This window comes from Neoarius graeffei, chromosome 21, assembly GCF_027579695.1.
Source record: "Neoarius graeffei isolate fNeoGra1 chromosome 21, fNeoGra1.pri, whole genome shotgun sequence".
NCBI lineage: Eukaryota > Metazoa > Chordata > Actinopteri > Siluriformes > Ariidae > Neoarius > Neoarius graeffei.
The window spans coordinates 23,823,120-23,846,709 of record NC_083589.1 but is presented as its reverse complement, the minus strand read 5'-3'; the positions used below and the strand labels follow the sequence as shown (position 1 = coordinate 23,846,709).

Here is a 23,590-nt window from a genome sequence, read left to right as displayed (position 1 = left end):
TGGACTCCAGGGCCGCAGACCGGGCTTGGTGCTCACTCTGCTCATGCTCTGGTGCAGCAGCTGCTCTGGAGTTTTCAGCAGCCGGACACACTGCAGCCACAGGGGGAACAACCACAGCGGACCCAGCTGCATCCTGCCCCGGCCGCTCAGAAACACCGGGGTCACTTTGTCTTTCAGGACAGACATGGACAAGATGACCTGTCTGTCCATACTTGAAACATTTCATATCCATGTCAGAGGATACATAGATACTGTAGTCCGAATCATCTACTCTAAATTTAAACACTACATTAATTTACTCAACACCATCCCTGAGTATCACGAATACAGATTGTCTAAACAGCAGCAGGTGTTTAACCAGGGGGGACTTACAACCAAGGGGAATTTTCTTAATTGGAGAGACCAGTGGCCCACATCTCGACAACTCTTTAGCGACTGCTGCATCAGAGATGAAGGGAGATACAGGATGATCTTTTTGGAAGGGGAACTTAGGAGAGAAACCAGTATTAACTTCTTGTTAAACCACTACACCTGTCTGTATTAGTTTGCTCACTCTGTTTACATCATTCAGGAACACAACAATCATGCAGGAGGCAGAGACAATATTCTCATGCCCCACCACATTTCCAACCGCTAACACACGCTCCTCTACACACCCCACACAGTGCTGTCGAGTTAAACTCTCACACAGCCTCATGCTGGGAAGCACCATACTCCTCCAGCACGCTGCTCTCTCTCTCTCACACACAGTTATTTGCTCATGCAAAAACCGCAAAAAGTCTGAGATATTATACAGAAGAAAAAAAAAAGCATTAAATGCAGACAAAAAAACCTGGCAAAACGCTAACCGCTCTCACGGGCTCTCCATACCACGATCACTCCTCCGCCATGCATGTGCAGAGAGAGTGTGTTTCTGAATTGCTGTTTTTCTGAAAAAGATCACAATAGTAATTACAGCAATTACAAAATTCAAACCTTTATTCATCAATTTAGGTTTTATTAAAGAAGCTGAAAAAAAAATATACCAGCAGTCATTCTTCAGGAAATATCAGTAAAATCAGGAAACTGATGGCCTGGTATGCCATTTAAAGTTCTCCTATAGTAAAGCTACACTCCAGTGTCCTTGTCTCTTCACAGATGATCTCTTGTTTCCTGAATGAAAGAGACCTTCTGTAAAAAAAAAAAAATCCAAAGGTTTCCACAGCTGTGTTACATCATAATGAAGGATATTTTAACTCAAAATGCACCTATGTACCGGTACAACATGCACCTTAAAACCTTACACAAAGTACCACAATATCTAAATAATGTACTTATTTTAAATTTCACTCTCAACTACAACCCCGATTCCAAAAAAGTTGGGACAAAGTACAAATTGTAAATAAAAATGGAATGCAATAATTTACAAATCTCAAAAACTGATACTGTATTCAGAATAGAACATAGACAATATATCAAATGTCGAAAGTGAGACATTTTGAAATTTCATGCCAAATATTGGCTCATTTGAAATTTCATGACAGCAACACGTCTCAAAATAGTTGGGACAGGGGCAATAAGAGGCTGGAAAAGTTAAAGGTACAAAAAAGGAACAGCTGGAGGACCAAATTGCAACTCATTAGGTCAACTGGCAATAGGTCATTAACCTCCTAGGGCTTAGCGGTCACATGCGTGGACAGCACTTTATGGAAATTCGGAACAAGAATCCACATATGTGGACATACTTTTTCTCTAAAAGTACATCTTATCAAAAGATGATGCTTAGTTTTTATTCTAATCAGGTTCTAATAAGCCCAAATAGCAAAGAGAAATAAAAAATGCATGTAAAAAAAACAGCTTGGACCTTAGGAGGTTAACATGACTGGGTATAAAAAGAGCATCTTGGAGTGGCAGCGGCTCTCAGAAGTAAAGATGGGAAGAGGATCACCAATCCCCCTAATTCTGCGCCGACAAATAGTGGAGCAATATCAGAAAGGAGTTCGACAGTGTAAAATTGCAAAGAGTTTGAACATATCATCTACAGTGCATAATATCATCAAAAGATTCAGAGAATCTGGAAGAATCTCTGTGCGTAAGGGTCAAGGACGGAAAACCATACTGGGTGCCCGTGATCTTCGGGCCCTTAGACGGCACTGCATCACATACAGGCATGCTTCTGTATTGGAAATCACAAAATGGGCTCAGGAATATTTCCAGAGAACATTATCTGTTAACACAATTCACCGTGCCATCCGTCATTGCCAGCTAAAACTCTACAGTTCAAAGAAGAAGCCGTATCTAAACATGATCCAGAAGCGCAGACGTCTTCTCTGGGCCAAGGCTCATTTAAAATGGACTGTGGCAAAGTGGAAAACTGTTCTATGGTCAGACGAATCAAAATTTGAAGTTCTTTATGGAAATCAGGGACGCCGTGTCATTTGGACTAAAGAGGAGAAGGACGACCCAAGTTGTTATCAGTGCTCAGTTCAGAAGCCTGCATCTCTGATGGTATGGGGTTGCATTAGTGCGTGTGGCATGGGCAGCTTACACATCTGGAAAGACATCATCAATGCTGAAAGGTATATCCAGGTTCTAGAGCAACATATGCTCCCATCCAGACGACGTCTCTTTCAGGGAAGACCTTGCATCTTCCAACATGGCAATGCCAAACCACATACTGCAACAATTACAGCATCATGGCTGCATAGAAGAAGGGTCCGGGTACTGAACTGGCCAGCCTGCAGTCCAGATCTTTCACCCATAGAAAACATCTGGCGCATCATAAAACGGAAGATATGACAAAAAAGACCTAAGACAGTTGAGCAACTAGAATCCTACATTAGACGAGAATGGGTTAACATTCCTATCCCTAAACTTGAGCAACTTGTCTCCTCAGTCCCCAGACGTTTACAGACTGCTGTAAAGAGAAAAGGGGATGTCTCACAGTGATAAACATGGCCTTGTCCCAACTTTTTTGAGTTTTGTTGTCATGAAATTTAAAATCAGCTAATTTTTCTCTTTAAATGATGCATTTTCTCAGTATAAACATTTGATATGTCATCTATGTTCTATTCTGAATAAAATATGGAATTTTGAAACTTCCACATCATTGCATTCCATTTTTATGACAATTTGTACTTTGTCCCAACTTTTTTGGAATCGGGGTTGTACATGTCTCTTATTATTATTAAAGCACATTTCAGCATATTTAGAATAATAACTGAAGCTCCGTTGCATTACATATGTTGAGAATTAAAAGTCTGGCAGTTTATAATATCCAAGACCAACTGTTCAGAAGAAATTTGCACTAAGGTTTGGTGATATGATGCAATATCGATATTGTGATACATTATTTAGCAATACACTTTTCTGGAATATGGAAAGCTTCATACTATCCTGGAGCATTGGGGATAGATAGAAATGTGGGTTCATGCTCCAATATTTTTGTATAGGCAAGTGTTTTACTGGGAAATACACTACTCATAATTTTCATCTTAGCTCCATCCGGGACATGAACCAAAATCGTGACAAATCTCTACGGACACTCGTGAGGAAATCGAATTGTAGCGATAAATGTGGGTACTTTTTGTTTGCTTGTTTTTGTTTAAAAGTTTATCTTCTCGTGTTGAAAAACTCACATTTTTTCAGACAAAATATATCGCAGATCTGAGTGACATATTTCCCGATATTTCACTCTGATGACGTCACTCCCAGTGTTTTCCCGCTGACTAGATGTGCATTGTCAAAATGGCAAACCGATTCAAAATTTTAATTCTTTTGATTAACTTGCGTAATTTCTTTGTGTTTGTGTCCATATAATATAAAGAACATTCCATGGTGGCATGAAGATATGAAGTTTATCTCCTCGTTTTGAAAAATATTTTCACTTCACTCACTTGCGACATCTACATTCACCACTCAAAGACAGACTTCATATCTTCGCGCAACCGTGTAATATCCTCCACACACACAGAATACCAGTCAAAGGTTTGGACACACCTTCTAATGCATAGGTTTTTCTGTATTTTGACTATTTCCTACATCGTAGAACAATACTGAAAACATTAAAACAATGAAATAACATATATGGCATTATGTGGTAAAAAAAAAAGTTAAAAATATGTTTGATATTTTAGATTCAAAGTGTCCAGCATTTATCTTGATAATGCTTTGCACACTATTAGTATTATCTTATCCAGCTTCATGAGGGAGTCACCTGGAATGATTTTCAATTAACAGCTGTCTTGTCAAAAGTTAACTAGTGGATTAACTTCTTGCCTTCTTAATGTGTTTGAGCTCAAACAGTAAATAGTAAAGATACAGTAAATAGTCCTTTTCCACAACCGTAATAATACATATGTCAAGAACCGCTCGACTAAGAGAAACGATATCCATCATTACTTGAAGACATGAAGTGTATTTTAATTAATAAAAATCAAGAAAAAACACTGAATTAGAATTAGGTGGGTCCAAACTTTGACTGGTACTGTACGTGTGTGTATATATATAATAATGTGCAATTCTGAATTATAGTAAAACAGAAGAACTTTTTTTTTTCACCCAAAACCCAGAGTTCAATGCTTAAATTCATCTCTATGCAGTATGTAAATAATATATTTACACACACACACACACACACACACACACTTGTGAACATGAGATCCTCCAGCCAAAAGGTTTGCACTTATGAAGATGTATTTCACTATTAGCCTTCTAAAAACAGAAGATGGATGACGGGTCGAGGCAGCGATGTGGCTGCAGGTGTCCTCAATAAACAAAGGTATAATAGAAAAGCGCACTGATGGCCAACAGTGCTACAGACAACATCATATTCTTCCTGTTCTCTCCTCGCAAATCTGACAGCTCCTTCTCTGAAACAGATACAACATACACGTCTAATCAACCACACACGGGTTCTAGGAGACCTACAGCAACATAACATTGTTTTCATGGTTAAACTGTACTTTCTTTGCATTACCATACTTCTGTATCCTCTCATTCATCATCGCCATTTCATCCTCAAGGGCCTTTCTGTGGAAACATAGAGGAGTAATTCAAGCCTTGTGTGGCTCAGAACATTCAGTAATAATAATTTCTCCATCCTTAAAGTGTGTACTCTTACTTGTCCTCATTTGAGAGTTGCTCACGTCGATGTCTGAACTCTGCCCTCTCCAGCCTACCCTGACACTTCAATCTCTGCTCCTCAATACGGTCAATCTAGGACAAAAAATAGTTAGGATTTAATAAAACGGGTCCTGATGCTTCCAGGTGATCGCCTTATTAGCACTAATTACATTTTTAAAAGAATGACATGTGCATTCTTGCTGTACGTACTCCTCTCCAACAGCTCAATGGTATTCTCAGATGCTTATCAAGTGAACTAGACATATACATTTTTGATGGAGATGACAAAGTACAGTGGTGCTTGAAAGTTTGTGAACCCTTTAGAATTTTCTATATTTCTACATAAATATGACCTAAAACATCATCAGATTTCCACACAAGTCCTAAAAGTAGATAAAGAGAACCCAGTTAAACAAATGAGACAAAAATATTAGACTTGGTCATTTATTTATTGAGGAAAATGATCCAATATTACAGATCTGTGAATGGCAAAAGTATGTGAACCTCTAGGATTAGCAGTTAATTTGAAGGAGAAATTAGAGTCAGGTGTTTTCAATCAATAGGATGACAATCAGGTGTGAGTGGGCACCCTGTTTTATTTAAAGAACAGGGATCTATCAAAGTCTGATCTTCACAACACACGTTTGTGGAAGTGTATCATGGCACGAACAAAGGATATTTCTGAGGACCTCAGAAAAAGCGTTGTTGATGCTCATCAGGCTGGAAAAGGTTACAAAACCATCTCTAAAGAGTTTGGACTCCACCAATCCACAGTCAGACAGATTGGGTACAAATTGAGGAAATTCAAGACCATTGTTACCTTCTCCAGGAGTGGTCAACCAACAAAGATCACTCCAAGAGCAAGGCGTGTAATAGTCGGCGAGGTCACAAAGGACCACAGGGTAATTTCTAAGCAACTGAAGGTCTCTCTCACATTGGCTAATGTTCATGAGTCCACCATCAGAACACTGAACAACAATGGTGTGCATGGCAGGGTTGCAAGGAGAAAGCCACTGTTCTCCAAAAAGAACAATGCTGCTCGTCTGCAGTGCAGATCACGTGGACAAGCCAGAAGGCTATTGGAAAAATGTTTTGTGGACGGATGAGACCAAAATAGAACTTTTTGGTTTAAATGAGAAGCGTTATGTTTGGAGAAAGGAAAACACTGCATTCCACCATAAGAACCTTATCCCATCTGTGAAACATCGTGGTGGTAGTATCATGGTTTGGGCCTGTTTTGCTGCATCTGGGCCAGGATGGCTTGCCATCATTGATGGAACAATGAATTCTGAATTATACCAGCGAATTCTAAAGGAAAATGTCAGGACATCTGTCCATGAACTGAATCTCAAGAGAAGGTGGGTCATGCAGCAAGACAATGACCCTAAGCACACAAGTCGTTCTACCAAAGAATGGTTAAAGAAGAATAAAGTTAATGTTTTGGAATGGCCAAGTCAAAGTCCTGACCTTAATCCAATGGAAATGTTGTGGAAGGACCTGAAGTGAGCAGTTCATGTGAGGAAACCCACCAACATCCCAGAGTTGAAGCTGTTCTGTACGGAGGAACGGGCTAAAATTCCTCCAAGCCGGTGTGCAGGACTGATCAACAGTTACTGGAAATGTTTAGTTGCAGTTATTGCTGCACAAGGGGGTCACACCAGATACTGAAAGCAAAGGTTCACATACTTTTGCCACTCACAGATATGTAATATTGGATCATTTTCCTCAATAAATAAATGACCAAGTATAATATTTTTGTCTCATTTGTTTAATTGGGTTCTCTTTATCTACTTTTAGGACTTCTGTGAAAATCTGATGTTTTAGTTCATATTTATGCAGAAATATGGAAAATTCTAAAGGGTTCACAAACTTTCAAGCACCACTGTATTCTTTAACTCGCTCTGGAAAAGAGCAGTAAACATAAAATGTCATTGGTGCTGCCAGGTTCCTGGATTTAAAACTGTCCAGCCATGTAATGGATCGAGTTTCTGATGTTGTACATACATAATACTAATGAACTCTCTATAGGCTCCCTACCTACTCACTCAAGGACACTTTCTTTATTTGCCAATCAACTACAGTGACCTTTATCCTGATAATTCAAGTTATTTCTACGATACACAAAATACAAGTCTTTATAACAAACTGCAGTCGTGTTACATTTAAAAAATAAAATGCATTTGATGCTTTTATATAAAAAAAAGCAAAAATGTATTAGGCAGCTGGGCCATAGAAGGTTCACGCTGCACGCTGCATGCTGCACGCTACACGTTCACGTGAAGAACCGGACCCTGGGCCATTAAACTTCATGCTTGGATGTTCACGTGTTGCGTCTGTTCTACTTTGACCGAGTAACCAACAATATGGACTCTTCGGATGACGACGATTGCCTCATTCTGCTTTTACTGAGACAGAGGAAGAGAAAAAGGAACAGAATTTGGAGCCGAGAACACTTCCTTCTGAGAGAAACCCGTGGTGAATTTCACCGAACATTCTATAATCTGCTTGACAATCCCGATGAAGAACTATTTTTCAATTATACCATTCAATTATATTTTTTCTGAAGTTTTCCCCTGAAAGCATAGAGTTATCTCCCTAGACCCGTTCTGATTGGCTGGCGCGGCGGTGACCGCATGCATTGACTGGAATTTCCATCTTCACGCCTAGAAAAAAGTGTGCATGTTCATTTCTCGCTTCACGCGTGAAGTGTGCAGCGTGCAACGTGAACGCCGTTCTATGGCCCAGAGCAAGTCATGCTACGTTTGTCCACTTTTCTTTACACGCGTGTAGCGTGTAGCATGCAGCGTGAACCTTCTATGGCCCAGCTGCCTTAGGCACATGTTAAGAAATGCTGCAGAACAAAAATTCTTATCTTATCGTAACTGTCTATCCTACTCTATACAGAATACATATAGTATTTTTGTTGTATTCTGTTCTATACCACCATCATGCTTTCTATTCTATTCTATTCCCATCTGTTCCTTTCTATTCTATAGAATCATAATACATTCTGTTCTAATTTGATGTGTTCCCTTCTTTTTTCTCTTGTGATGTATTCCATTGTATTGTCATGGCTGTCTATTCTGTGGATAATACTGTATATGAAGTGTTTTGTGGTGTTCTGTATCTTCATAATGCTTTCTGTCAATTCCCTTCTCTCTTTTAATCTATTCTCTTGTATTGTTTTGACTGTCTATTCTTTTCTACAAACTAAAAGAATGTGTAGCATTGTCATTTTCTTTTCTACGTCTTCAAAAAGCTTTCTATTCTATCATATTCCCTTCTCTTCTCTTATACTCTATTATACTGTCCTAATGTCTGTCCTATTCTTTATTATTATTTGTCATGTTTTCTTCTGTTCTGTGCACATGCACTCTATTCTCTATGTTCTAACTTTATATATACTAATTTGTCATATTCTATTCCATTCTCTCCTAAGTTATCCTACTTTATCCTATTCTATTCTCCATTTCTATCCATAATGCATTATACTGTCATTCTTAGTCCTGGGTATGACTTTAAACTGCAACCGGTGGTGAGTCTCAGATCTGGGAGGACTTGGGTATTGGGGAAAGTGGAGCTGCCCCTTGATCACCATTGCTCCCAGGTCTGCTCTGACCCAGAGTGGTAGCACCTGCCTGGGTTCCAACTATGGGTTAAATAGTACATCATCAATAAGATGCTGGCAGCAGGGTGCTCTTCGGTGCAATGTGGCAGATGAACACAACAGGGTCAATGGCACACCACTAGATGGCATGTGGAAGAGCCACTCAAATGGTCAACGGATGGCATCACTCGGCAAGTCAGTTGTCACCGCGGGGCAACTTCCATACCCGCCAGATCTGTAGCACTTTTGCGCACCACTTAAGTGGTTAGCACGGTCGCCTCACAGCAAGAAGGTTCTGGATTCGAGCCCAACAGCCAGTGGGGGCCTTTCTGTCGTAGGTCGCGTTAACCGACAATTGTCCGTCATTGACGGATTTTTTTTTAGCCATGACGGAAAAATCTGAAGGCCGTCGGTCATTTTGACGGATGTTTACCGTTACCATTACCAATAACAATAATAGCCTAATAATAACAATAATAAAACATAATGAAACACACAATTGAAATGATTGGCAAGTTGTGGCAGAGTTTTCTTACATACAGTATACATAGTCTTCACTGCCGTCACTTTCAATCTGAGCCGACGTTGCGGCAGTCTTGATGTTCAGTGCATAGGCTACTCATGTATACATTGTAGCCACTGCGCAAGGCTGTTCCCCCCTATCGCGCTCTGACTTTTCTAACCACTAGCACAGTGAGATGTATTAATGTTTCCCTTCTCTGCAGAAGACACGTCATTTTTGCTATTAAAAAAAAAAAGAGATGCATTGGGTTGTTTGTATCGTTTCCCTGCCTGTACGTCTTGATGCAATAGCGCTCATTTAGGCTAGTTGTTTTCTTGTTTTTAAAATGAAACAAATGTCGATTTATTGTATTCTTCCCCAGCAAGCTTAGGAAACTTAGGAACATCACTGCTCGAATATCTGCTAAACTATCATTTTAATGAGAGCATGGGTAGACAAACTAACATTTAAACATAACTTCGTTTTATTTAAGACCTTCCGTGTCAGGTTCCAGGCTCCGCCGAGCCGACCCCCACTATGACAAATTTAAGTAGCCTACGGAAGAATCTGAAGGCCATGCGTGATTTTGACAGATGATGATCAATTTAAGTAGCCGGTAGTTCACGCACCTAACCTGTTGGTGGCGAGCGCGTGCATATCGATTAGCTCTTGATTAGCTGTCATCTCTTTCACCTCACGTGCATTCATTGTCTATCTGGCTCGAGCGTTACGATAAGTGGTGTATACATTCGATGTAGCAAGATGTCACGGCAGCTTAGTGTGAAAGGATTTTTAAAAAAACCCAACTGTGATGGCCTTCAGAGAGGAGAGAAGAGAGGGAATGATGCGCTGGAGGAGGATGAAGATGGGCAGGCATTAACGGCTGATCAGCCAGCGGCACCGGCAGCTACGGGGAAAGCAGCAACAAGTGGCAAGGAGGTCAGGCAGGAATACAGGGTTCAGTGGGAGCGGGAGTTTACTTGGCTGCGGGCGGAAGGGGGCAAAAATGTTTTGTGACATCTGTAGGAGAGCAAAAGTCGCCAATGGATTTGTCAGAGGCTGCATGACTATGCAGAAATCGGCCCTCAATGACCACAAAAATAGCCAAAGCCACATCGAAGCCTGCACGGTACTCAGAGTGTGCAGATGGAGAAGCACGTCGAGAAATCACAGGCTGCCTGTAATGAGGCACTAAAAACACAACTTAAGGTTGTGTTGCACATGGCAAATACAAACACGCCGAGCCATCAATATCCCAAACTGATACACCTCTTACAGTCTGCCGGGTGTCCAAACCTGAACAGTGCTGCACACACATTCACTCACCATGACACAGTCAGTCAGATGGAGGAAGCGATTGCAGCGACCGTAACCAACGCCATCGATGACCGCATCGCAAACAGTAGATATGTCGGGGTGATAGTAGATGAAACAACTAATATCACAGTTGAGAAAATGCTGATCACATATCTAACACTTCAGCAGAAAGGAGAGCCTGAAACAGTGTTCATTGGCAATTATGCAATACCCTCTGGCACTGCCGAATGCATCACAGCAAAAATAAAAGATGTGCTATCGGGCCGTGGTGTAGCGATGTCTCGGGTCGTTGGGTTGGGAAGTGATGGAGCGAATATGATGGTGGGTCGAAAGACCGGAGTCGCACAACAGTTGCGCCAGAATGACTGTCCCTACCTCATAAACATTCACTGTGGTGCGCACAGAACGGCACTGGCAGCCCGAGATGCATCAAAGGCTGTGCGTGAAATAGATGCTTATGTCACCACCATTAATAACATCTACACATACTACAAGAATTCCCCCATTCGAACACACAGACTAAATGAACTGCAAAATGAAATGGATGAATACGACCTGCTGAGTCTCAAACAACCACCCGCTACACGCTGGCTGTCCCTGGAGAGGGCAGTTAAGGGCATACATGCCAACTGGGTTGCGCTGGTGTTGGAGCTGGAGGAGGAGGAAGCCGCGAGAGACTGTCCGGTAGCTAAGGGTCTAAGAAAGCGGCTCCAGAAGTACACGTTCCCTGCCCTGACTCACCTCCTGACTGACGCCTTAGCTGTGGTGAACCGCATGAACCTCACTTTCCAAAAAGAGGACGTGAACATCTCCTCCATCCAGCCAGTCGTGAACATGACCCTCGCTAGCCTAGATGACTTGATGAATGAGCCAGGTGAGGCGGAGAAGAAATTCAAAGAGGCTTTACAAGACCACAGATCCTGTGGAATCACACTCATGCAGCCAGACCCGCAGGCCTTTTCCAACTTGCGCACCGAGTACCTCGCGGAGATCACAAAATCAATCAAAAAAAGATTCCCGGCAGAGCATCTGGGAATCATCGCTGACCTCGACACTGTACTCAATGCTTCTCGCTATCCGGGTGCTGACAGCGCGTTGAAGAGGCATGGACTGGATGCGTTGGAACGCGTCTGTGACCACTACGGGTCACCGCGGGGTGCAGCTGCACCACTGGTGCAGAAAGACCGCATGCTGCAGGATTTCCTCCTTATGAAGAGAGTACTAGCAGGGTCAGGAAATCCAACTTTCAGAGGCTCTTGCCGGCTTCTGATCACTTCCCTGGGAGAAATGTTTCCCGACTTCAGAACTTTGGCTGAAGTGGCACTGGTTATTCCAGTCTCCAGTGTCGCAGCAGAGCGCAGGTTCAGCCTTCAGAATAAAATTAAAACGTCAATGAGAAGTCGTCTGTCCGAGGCAAAGATGCAAAATTTAATGACAATTGCCTCGGCAGCAGTCTCCATTGACGACTTTGATTATGCACAAGCGAGCTCCCAATTTAAATCCATGCGGGCCAGAAGGAAGGTTTGAGCTCACGCAAACAGGTCAAATTAGATTGTCACTTAAATCGTTGTAGTGGACTGTTCATATTTTAACTGCAATTGTCTTGCTACGTTGTAAAATAACTGTTCATATGCCCGTTAAGGCACAACAGCCGCAATGTTTTTAGCGGAGGGAACGTCAGAATCTCTGTTCATCTTTTTGCATCATAAATACATAAATAAATGATTAAATAATACAAGCTTGTTCTGTGAATTAATTTTTAAATGAAAATGAGTCCATGAAAACACAAGTTATTAAATATATAGCATTTATAGCCTATATACAGTGGTGCTTGAAAGTTTGTGAACCCTTTAGAATTTTATATATTTCTGCATAAATATGACCTAAAACATCATCAGATTTTCACGAGTCCTAAAAGTAGATAAAGAGAACCCAGTTAAACAAATGAGACAAAAAATATTGTACTTGGTCATTTATTTGTTGAAGAAAATGATCCAATATTGCATATCTGTGAGTGGCAAAAGTATGTGAACCTTTGCTTTCAGTGTCTGGTGTGAGCCCCTTGTGCAGCAATAACTGCAACTAAACGTTTGCGGTAACTGTTGATCAGTCCTGCACACCGGCTTGGAGGAATTTTAGCCCGTTCCTCCATACAGAACAGCTTCAACTCTGGGATCTTGGTGGGTTTCCTCACATGAACTGCTCGCTTCAGGTCCTTCCACAACATTTCAATTGGATTAAGGTCAGGACTTTGACTTGGCCATTCCAAAACATTAACTTTATTCTTCTTTAACCATTCTTTGGTAGAATGACTTGTGTGCTTAGGGTCATTGTCTTGCTGCATGACCCACCTTCTCTTGAGATTCAGTTCATGGACAGATGTCCTGACATTTTCCTTGAGAATTTGCTGGTATAATTCAGAATTCATTGTTCCATCAACGATAGCAAGCCGTCCTGGACCAGATGCAGCAAAACAAGTCCAAACCGTGATACTACCACCACCATGTTTCACAGATGGGATAGGGTTCTTATGCTGGAATGCAGTGTTTTCCTTTCTCCAAACATAACACTTCTCATTTAAACCAAATATTCTATTTTCGTCTCATCCATCCACAAAACATTTTTCCAATAGCCTTCTGGATTGTTCACGTGATCTTTAGCAAACTGCAGACGAGCAGCAATATTCTTTTTGGAGAGCAGTGGCTTTCTCCTTGCAACCTTGCCATGCACACCATTGTTGTTCAGTGTTCTCCTGATGGTGGACTCATGAACATTAGCCAATGTGAGAGAGGCCTTCAGTTGCTTAGAAGTTACCCTGGGGTCCTTTATGAACTCGGCGACTATTAGATGTCTTGCTCTTGGAGTGATCTTTGTTGGTCGACCACTCCTGGGGAGGGTAACAATGGTCTTGAATTTCCTCCATTTGTACACAATCTGTCTGACTGTGGATTGGTGGAGTCCAAACTCTTTAGAGATGGTTTTTTTCACCTTTTCCAGCCTGATGAGCATCAACAATGCTTTTTCTGAGGTCCTCAGAAATCTCCTTTGTTCGTGCCATGATACACTTCCACAACCATGTGTTGTGAAGATCAGACTTTGATAGATCCCTGTTCTTTAAATAAAATAGGGCACCCACTCACACCTGATTGTCATCCCATTGATTGAAAACACCTGACTCTAATTTCACCTTCAAATTAACTGCTAATCCTAGAGGTTCACATACTTTTGCCACTCACAGATATGTAATATTGGATCATTTTCCTCAATAAATAAGTGGCCAAGTATAATATTTTTGTCTCATTTGTTTAACTGGGTTCTCTTTATCTACTTTTAGGACTTGTGTGAAAATCTGTTGATGTTTTAGGTCATATTTATGCAGAAATATAGAAAATTCTAAAGGGTTCACAAACTTTCAAGCACCACTGTACACTGTCATTTAAAAGTTAAAATAAAATGACAGATAATAATGGACAATGACGGAATTTTTACGACCCTGTCCGTCAAAATGACGGACAATGAAAAAGTCTAACGCAACCACTGCTTTCTGTGTGGAGTTTGCATGTTCTCCCCGTGTCTGTGTGGGTTTCCTCCGGGTGCTCCGGTTTCCCCCACAGTCCAAAGACATGTGGTTAGGTTAATATGGGATGGCCTCGGGCTGAGGTGCCCTTGTACCTAACTCCCAACTGCTCCCTTGGCGCTGTTAGCATGGCTGCCCACTGCTCTGGGTATGTGTGCATGCTCATTGCTCACGTGTGTGCATGCATGTGTTCACTGCTTCAGATGGGTTAAATGCAGAGAGGAATTTCACAAGTGTGTGATGAATAAAGTTGTGCTTTCTTTATTTCTTTCACTTGGCATCAGGTCTGGAGGTCCAGAGAGACAACACAATGGGGGCACAACATCGTTTGTCTTATCTTACTGTGCAAGGTGCTTCATTAGGAGAGGAGAATAAGAAAGCCCTGTGGCGATGTAGTAAATGCGACGGCAGCAGGTCTGAGAAGCTGGAAGTTGCTAGCAGGAACTTTACACACAGGCAGCTTGCATTTTGAAGCAAGCTTACCTGAAGCTCTGGGTAACAGCGGGCTGAGGCAGCACTGCGGGTGTCCAGGCAGCCCTATTTAGGGAGAGCACTGCCTGTCCTGGAAAGGGAAGCCCCTAGAAAAGGTGGGGAAAAGAAAGCTTACCCAGTCCTTAGCTGGCTGGCTCACTGTGGCCAGCGGGTCTTTATAATAGCGGTAGAAAAGCAAAGAATATGAAATTGATAGTTGGGACTTGGACTGTCCATACCATGTTGGACAATGATAAGAGACCTGAGCGTAGAACAGCTCTGATCACGAAAGAACTAGGTCACTACAGCATCGACATTGCTGCACTCCAAGAGACGAGGCTTGAAGGCCAAAGAGAAGTGCAAGAGAGTGAATACACTTTCTTCTGGAGTGGGAATACTGACAAAAGAAGAAAAATGCAGGAGTTGCTTTTGCCATTTTGAATAAGATAGCTGGGAAACTGCCATCACTACCAGTGGGAATATCTGAGCGAATCCCGTTTGTGTGTACCCACAAGGAATGATCGTTACCTCAACCTGATCAATGGGTATGCATCTACCATGACCCATCCTGATGAAGAAAAATAAGCCTTCTATTACAAATTAGCTGATGTGGCAGACAAGGTACCTCAAGGAGAGAAGCTTCTGCTCCTGGGAGATTTCAATGCAAGAGTAGAGAATGATCATGTAACATATGAAGATACTATTGGGAAATTTGGCAAGGGAAATAGGAACGCAAATGGTGGACTCATGCTCAACTTTTGTACTCAACGTGAACTATGCATCACTAATACCTACTTTCGCCAACCAGACAAAAATTACTTCACCTGGTGCCACTCAAAATCTAAACACTTACATCTCCTTGATTATGTCGTGACTCGCAGATCCAGCATGAAAGAGATTGTCAACAAAGGTAATGCAAGGAGCTGAATGCTCAACAGACCACTATATGGTCCAATCGAAGCTGAAACTCAGACCTGTATTTCCTAGACGCAAGAGAGCAGCCTCCACAACAAATAAACTAGACAAGTTGAAGAATGATGAGACAGCGCAAACTCAAAATAGCTATTACAACTGCTCTACAGGAAAACGCCCCAATCAAGAAGAGACAGAATGTGTTGAGGAAATGTGGCAGAGGCTAAAAGATATTAAGATAAGAAGACTTATTATTTCACAATGGTGAAATTTCCTATTTGCAGCAGTACATTGGATAGCAGCAGAAGAGATCATATCAAGCCATACAAGTTTAAAAAAAAAAATTATATAAAATTATATATATAAGAAGAAAGAAAAAATATATCTAAGATAAATACTAAATTAGAGGAATTATGAAGCAGATGAAACACACTTATTGCACATATCAGGTAGTCATATTGCAGAAAATAAAACAGAAAAAAAAAACCCCAATGCAACAACTATTGACGCATACAGACGTGAGTCTACTGTGAGCAGTGCTGGTTGTACAGTCTAACAGTTGCAGGAAGGAATGATCTGTGGTAACGCTCCTTCACACACTTAGGGTGGAGCAACCTCCCACTGAAGGAGCTCTGCAGTCCAGTAAGTAAGTCCTGTCAGGGGTGGGAGTCATTCTCCATCATAGATGACAGCTTAACCATCATCCTCCTCCCACTCACGACCTCCACTGGCTCCAGGGGGCATCCCAGCACAGAGCTGGCCCTCCTGATCAGTTTGTCCAGTCTCTTCCTGTCAGCTCTGGAGATGCCGCGCTCCCAACAAAACGTCATGAAAGATGGCTGACACCACCACAGTGTCAAAAAAGTCTTCAGGAGTGTCCCTTGCACTCCAAAAGACCCGAGTCTCTGCAGCAGATACAGCCTGCTCTAACCTTTCCTGTACAGTACTGTGGAGTTATCAGTCCATATTGTGTACACAACTGCAAGTGATATACTTGGACAGCAGAAGAAAAGTACACCAGACTGGTTTCAAGAACAGGCTGATTCTATCCAAACTTTGTCAGAAGAAAAAGGCAAAATGTATAACCTACGTCTAAAAGAGAACTCCGATAGAAGCATGAAAGCTTTCAGAGATATTAAAGCGAAAGCACAATGAGAAATCAGAGCCGTGAAAGACAGATGGTGGTGCAAGAAAGCTGAGGAACTACAGGAACTGGTGGACAGGAAGGACTACCATGGATTATTCGCCAGACAGAAGACTCTCTATGGACCAAGAAGCAATGTAGTGGCACCAGTGAAGTGCTGATGGAAGTATACTCCACACAAATCTGGAAGACATAAAAAGAAGGTGGAAAGAGCATTTCTCCAATCTCCTAAACCAGCAAGGGTCAGTTGATCCTGAGGCATGTCACTGGTTTAAGAGGAGACCAACAAGAGAAGATCTGTGTGTAGAGCAATTCCAGCGTTATGGACGTGACACTTGAACTCAAAATGGCAACAAATGACCCAGTGAATGTTTTATCGTCTCCCAGTATTTAAACAGGTGTTGCATATTTTAAGGCTGTACCATACTGGAGAAGTGATAGAACAAGAACAATCCCCATAGTACATCTAGGGCATGCCAGAAAATGCCAATAAAAGATGAGTTATGGATGTGACAGAAAAAGTATCACTTTTCTTGGGTGACTGTACATTTTTATGAAACTCTGTGAAATTGTAAACCTAATGTCGAAATGGAGATATCCATTTGATACAGGGGTCCAAGGTGAATATTAAAAAATCTTTGTTTAAAATATTTTGTATTTCATGCAGAGTTTCGGAAGGAAAAGTCAGCGTTATGGATGCGACAAAATTCCGTTATGGATGTGACGCGTCTGAAATAGACATGGCATATGTTTAGAAAATCAGCAATTTAACCACCATAACCCTTTGAAAAACTCTCTAAATATCAGCTAAAACTATCAAAGTTCTTAAATAATATTTAGGATGGCTATTGTTTTGCTGTTTTGTGGATTTTAGCATACATTTCTGTGGCTTGTGGCAATAATATAGAATTGCACATGATCAAAGTTGATTTTAGCTTGGGTTTTACATTATAAGAAAGAAAGACTGACAGTGACATATTAGGTTGGTTACAAATTGGTTCAACTTATTCACATCTGTAAAATACAGGCCTAGGTGATATCTCTGGGAGTGGTTTTGATGTATTACATGCTGCTTTATTTTTGCATGGTGAGGTTGACATTTACATGGAATTGCCCTGTACCCATCACATCAGATGAGCTTGAGAAAGCACTCAAGGATACTAGATGTGGCAAAGCACCCGGCCAAGACGGCATCCCGGCTGACGTGTTGAAGCGAGGCGGCCCCAGCCTAACAGCTTGCACTCTTAAAACTGTACAATGCATGTTGGGAGAACATATATGTCTTCTCCAAGACTTCAAAGATACACTAATTGTGACCATCTACAAAAAGAAAGGGGCGAATGTGGAAATCACCATGGCACATCTCTGCTTTACACTGCAGGCAAGATTCTGGCCAAGATAGTTCTAAACCAAATTAAAAATATCTCAGAAAATGTACTTCCAGAAAGTCAGTGTGTTTTCAAAGCCGGCAGATCTACCTCAGATAGGATCTTTACCCTGAGACAACTCCAAGAGAAAGCCATTGAGCAACGTCAACCTCTGTACGTGTCATCATGTTGTAAGAACGAGTGCGCACTGCGCATGCAGGTGTTCCTATTAAAATGACCGGTGAGTGTATACAGTTCGGTTCACCATTTGAAATAAATGGACTAGACTAAAGAAATCGCTTTCAGACATGTTTATGTTTATTACAGAGGGAAAGTACGTTCATATTTTAAACTAGTAAAGCACTCTGAGAGGGCAGACCTCCGACAAGAATCCTTTAAAAAAAATCCGGAATCCAGAAGGTGATCCGGATCACCACCAAAATTTAATGGATTGTTACTTGTGCCCAGTCACACCTCTGGAAAACATTTCAGAGCAATCTGCTCATTACTTTTTCCGTAATGTTGCTAACAGACAAACCAACCAACCAACCAACCAACCAACCAACAAACAAACGCTACTGAAAACATAACCACCTTGGCGGAGGTAATAATAATAACTAGAATGCATTTCTGGAAAAAATGCAAACGTGTGCTTGCTCAGGTGCGCCGCCATGGTGACCCGGCAAGAGAGGCGACCGCACGCCCACACGACAAGTTTTGTGTCAACACGCGAAAGTTTGGCCAAGACACAAGGCGGATTCTCATACGGAGATGACAGGCTGGCAAGGTTCTTTACAGGGACATCCCAGAGCATCACTAACATGAAAATGTAGATGTAATTCTAAATCCGTAAAGAGATATGACCCAAAACACGTTTTTGCTCACTGTAGCGCCCCCTAGTGGCCAAATGGCACCAAATTTGATGAGGGTACGTGAACTGGTGCCGAAAGTGCTCTCAACAAATATGGTCTTGATATATCAAAGCGTTTGAGATATGAGCCAAAATACGTTTTTGCTAATTGTGACGCCCCCTAGTGGCCAAATGACACCATATTTGATGAGGGTAGTTTGGATGGTGTCCAAAGTCAGGCCACTAAATATGGTCTTGATACGTCAAAGCGTTTCCGTGATATGAGCTCACTTCCTGTTTGGTGGCTTTGCCATCGATTTTGATTGGCTGCCACAGGCGAACGCTTCGATGTATGAGAGTGAAACGAATATCATTCATTAGGCATGGACTGGAGATCGTGTGTGCCAAGTTTCGTGATGATCAGACAAAACATGCGGCCAGGGTCACTCTACCTTCACTTTGGACAAAATTCAAAATGGCGGAAAATCTAATTAGGTGGAGAATGAGGTCATAGGATGCGTTGGAATTGTCTAGCTCCAAGGATTCCAACGGTACCAGACTTATGAAAATCGGACATACGAATCAAAAGTTATGTGCATGAACGCATGTAAGACTGATCAGTTGGTGGCGCTAGAGTGTGAGACGTACCAACACGAAACTTGATGAAATCAATCAGGGTCCACTCCTCTATCAGTGTACCAAGTTTCATTACTTTACACCTTACGGTTTGGCCTACAGAAGGAAAAATCTGTTTGTGTCGCGCGCCCATTCATTTCAATGGGGAAAAAATTTATCCTTTTAAAAAATCCAGGATCCAGAAGGTGATCCGGATCACCGCCAAAATTTAATGGATTGTTACTTGTGCCCAGTCACACCTCTGGAAAACATTTCAGAGCAATCCATTCATTACTTTTTCCGTAATGTTGCTAACAGACAAACCAACAAACAAGCAAACCAACGCTACCGAAAACATAACGTTGTATACATGGCTTGGGTATGACGAAGATGACGATGCAATGTTGAAATGTATGCTGACAGATGTTCTTAGTAAGCTAGATTGTTTTTATAGAAACATTTTTTATAGAATTCATTTTAGTAGTGTTGATATTGCTGTTTAAGAAAAATGTAAAAAAAAAAAAAGCGCATTCACGCCGATCGTTCATGACTCCCACTTTTTCATCTCTGGCTAAGCCCTTGATTACCATTAATCCCACCACCTGCTTTACAACATCAGGGCTAATTTCTCTTAAGGTTCAACATTATAAAAATATTGGCAAATGTTGTATTTTCAAAATTTTCTCTTATATAAACACCTGGATACTGGTTGCTCAGCTGAAGTCTTAAATGAAAGCCATCAACAAAAATAGAAATTCACTGAAACTTCACGCAAATATAAAAAAGGTTAACTTGATAGAACTTTTCAAAGATGTACTTACAAAATGACAACTCACAATGATGTTCATTAAAATTAGAGGATTAAAGAAATGACTTGTTGAATGTGACCTATTTAAAAAGGTGAAAAGATATTTTCCTGGGGTTAATTTTGTTATAAAACGGTTTCAAAATGTTTCAAAAACTTTCAAATCTCCAATTTGCTTAAAGATTGAAGTATGTCTTGCAAATATCAACAAAATTTTAACACTGCTTTAAAACATTTTAAATGTGTATTTAAACAAGTTTATCAAAAATTAATTAAAGCTCCCTTTTTATGTACAGGGTCACAAATACACAGCTGAACACAAAATTATGTTGAACATTCAGGAAAAAGCAAATAGATAGCAACATAAGATCCTCATCAACCTGTTTGCTTTTTCCTGAGGTCATTGCATTTTTTATTGATTGCCCTCCTTAGGTCACTCCAATACTTGTCTAAGATTTTGGAGGAATATTTCTTGATGATGCACCCTGAAAGAAAAGAACAAATTCAGAAATTGACCATGGCAATTTACTTTGAAAAACAGTTTTGTCAAAACTTCAATAAATGCATGGTTCAATTAGTCGTTTTCAAGCATGGATTAATTTGAAAGAGAATCAACTACTGCTTATAGACATTACCACTTTGCCAGAGATTACACAACACATCTTGTTGTTTGCTAGTTCCTATGAGAGGCCAACTTTGCACTTTTAGGTCATCGCTCATGAGAACATGCCCCCAAAAGCAAACAGCTCCAGTTCTGGAAAGCATTACGCCAGATATTCACTTCTGAGGGGTTCCGCTGTATTTTGTAAGAGTCATGTACCATAGACTTGATTTTCACTGCTTTCTTGATCTTGAGATGCTTGCAAAGGTCTTGTGAAGATCTTGAAAATATCCTAAAAAGAACTTAATGAAATCCTTAAGATCCTTTCAAGATCTTTGAAACCTTGAAAATCATTAAAGATTCTTTCAAAGATACTTTTAAGCTGTTGGCTATTCAGGATTCCTTGGTACAGTATATCCTTATCCAGTTCTCATGAATTATAATTATGTAAGTTTCAATCTATTTCCACTCGCCAATTCCGCTGAATTAGGATTGTTTTAAAAAATTCAAAAGATCCTCATTAGATCCTTGAGGATCTTAAGAGCCTCACAAAGATCTCAAAGACTTTGACAAGGATCCTTACAAGATCCTGACTGAATCCTTGAGGATTCCAGTTAAGATCTTTATAAGATCCTGAAAAGGATCCTTTTAAGACCTTTGAAGGATCCTTATTAAATCTTTGAGGATCTTGGTGGAATTTTGCAAAGATCTTGACAAAGATCCTGATCAAATCCTCAAGGATCCTAGTAAAGATCTTAACAAGATTCTTAGAAGGATCCTTCTCAGCTCTTTGAAAGATCCTTGTTGAATACTTGAAGATCTTAAAGGATTCTTGCAAAGATCTTTGCAGAGATCATTATGAGGATCTTTGTAGGATCCTTAAAAGATGTGTCAATTTTTTGAGGCTCTTTACAAATTATTTTGCATATGAAAATCTTTGAAGATCTTTCTAAGATCCTTTAAGGGTCCTATAAAGAGCCTCATCTTTAAGGATCTTTGGCAGGTCTTTGACAATCCTCATGGATCCTTAAAGATCCTGTGAGGTTTTTCACCAGGGTCAGCTAGGCTGTTCATGCACCGCTGCGGACAACTCTGTCGCTATGGTGTGGGTCATCTGCGTTTCTGCGCATCCTAAGAAAGCAGTCATCATCACTAGCGATGGACAGCTGACGACGAGAACAAAAATGGCTTAAAAATAATGAAATGAAATGCTTCAACATAAAAAAAAATACTGTAAACAAGCAGTAATAAATGAAACAAAGTCAATATTTGGTGTGAGACGACTCCTTGCTTTAAAAAAATTTGTCCAAGGTACAATGAGTGCAGTTTTATGCTGAAATGAGCTGTAGGTTTTACTGAGCATCTTACAGAACCAGCCACAGTTCTTCTGGACACTTTGTCACACTCGCTTCTTCATTTTGCACCAAAACCCAGCAGCCTTCATTATGGTTTCTTTTTTCATCTGAAAAGTGCTCTCTTATGTAACATGCTGCTCAGATACAAAAAAAAAATCTGCAACATTTAATTTTGTGCTGGAAAACAAACATCTGATCTCATTATCTGTAGCCGCTTCATCCTTCTACAGGGTCGCAGGCAAGCTGGAGCCTATCCCAGCTGACTACGGGCGAAAGGCGGGGTACACCCTGGACAAGTCGCCAGGTCATCACAGGGCTGACACATAGACACAGACAACCATTCACACTCACATTCACACCTACGGTCAATTTAGAGTCACCAGTTAACCTAACCTGCATGTCTTTGGACTGTGGGGGAAACTGGAGCACCCAGAGGAAACCCACGCGGACACGGGGAGAACATGCAAACTCCACACAGAAAGGCCCTCGCTGGCCACGGGGCTCGAACCCAGGACCTTCTTGCTGTGAGGCGACAGCGCTAACCACTACACCACCGTGCCGCCCGGAAAACAAACATTTGACTCTAAAATGTTTTGTGTTGCTGACTCGATAATGTGGAAGTCATAAAATAGAAATGTATTAAAATAAACCTCTGAAGAACTAAACTGGCTATTGCTCTGTTGTCTGTCCCTGTTTCTTGATTGAGTCGTAAAGTAATACCGCTTACGGCCAGTAGATGTCAGTAAAACACCTAGAAACAAACAAAGAACCCACCAGCACAAACATACAGTACATCACGTTAAAAAGAATACGTTCAGAATTGTTTTATTCCTCATTTTGGCAGGACAAACAAGAACCTATAAGTGGAGGACTGAACATTATGAGGATAATTCCTGTTTGTACACATACATACAGTGGCACTGTGTACTGATATAAAGTATTCAGTCAACATGGCGGACCTGATAAATGAGAAACGCGACATATCCAACTCACCTCAGTCGCAACACTAATCTTTTCCCTTTTAATATTCTTTAGCTTTGTCATTCTGAAGTGTAAGAGGTATCAGGATATCATTAAAAAACAAAACCCTGAGCTGGCTTGAGCTGACGTGCAGAAGAAATCTTCTTCACCCTTCGCCTGAGAGAGTGTTTACTGTAAGCAGCACACACACCGCCACCTGCAGGCCAATCTCACGCACTACATGGTTCTGTCGCTCCGTGTGGTGTGTGAGGGCCCGTCTAGAGCAACTGGTTCGAGAACCACTGATAATAACACTTCAACCATATAGTCCAGTAAACAGCTTTTTCCGCTTTGACTTTCTGAAGTATCAGAAGAAAATCCAGCCTTAAACACTTTAAACAATG

The 23,590-nt window shown here is 41.1% G+C and overlaps 1 protein-coding gene across 1 annotated transcript; it reads right to left on the bottom strand.

The window, feature by feature from the left end:
- Nucleotides 1-1,025: 1,025 nt before the first annotated feature.
- ccdc167 (coiled-coil domain containing 167) lies at nucleotides 1,026-23,359 on the bottom strand. The gene is made up of 4 exons (XM_060902852.1): nucleotides 23,220-23,359; nucleotides 5,102-5,196; nucleotides 4,958-5,010; nucleotides 1,026-4,850 (listed from the first exon to the last, which is right to left on the bottom strand). Exons 1-4 carry the CDS (start codon nucleotides 23,268-23,270, stop codon nucleotides 4,747-4,749), a joined length of 303 nt encoding a protein of 100 aa, XP_060758835.1. The 5' UTR covers nucleotides 23,271-23,359; the 3' UTR covers nucleotides 1,026-4,746.
- Nucleotides 23,360-23,590: the final 231 nt, after the last annotated feature.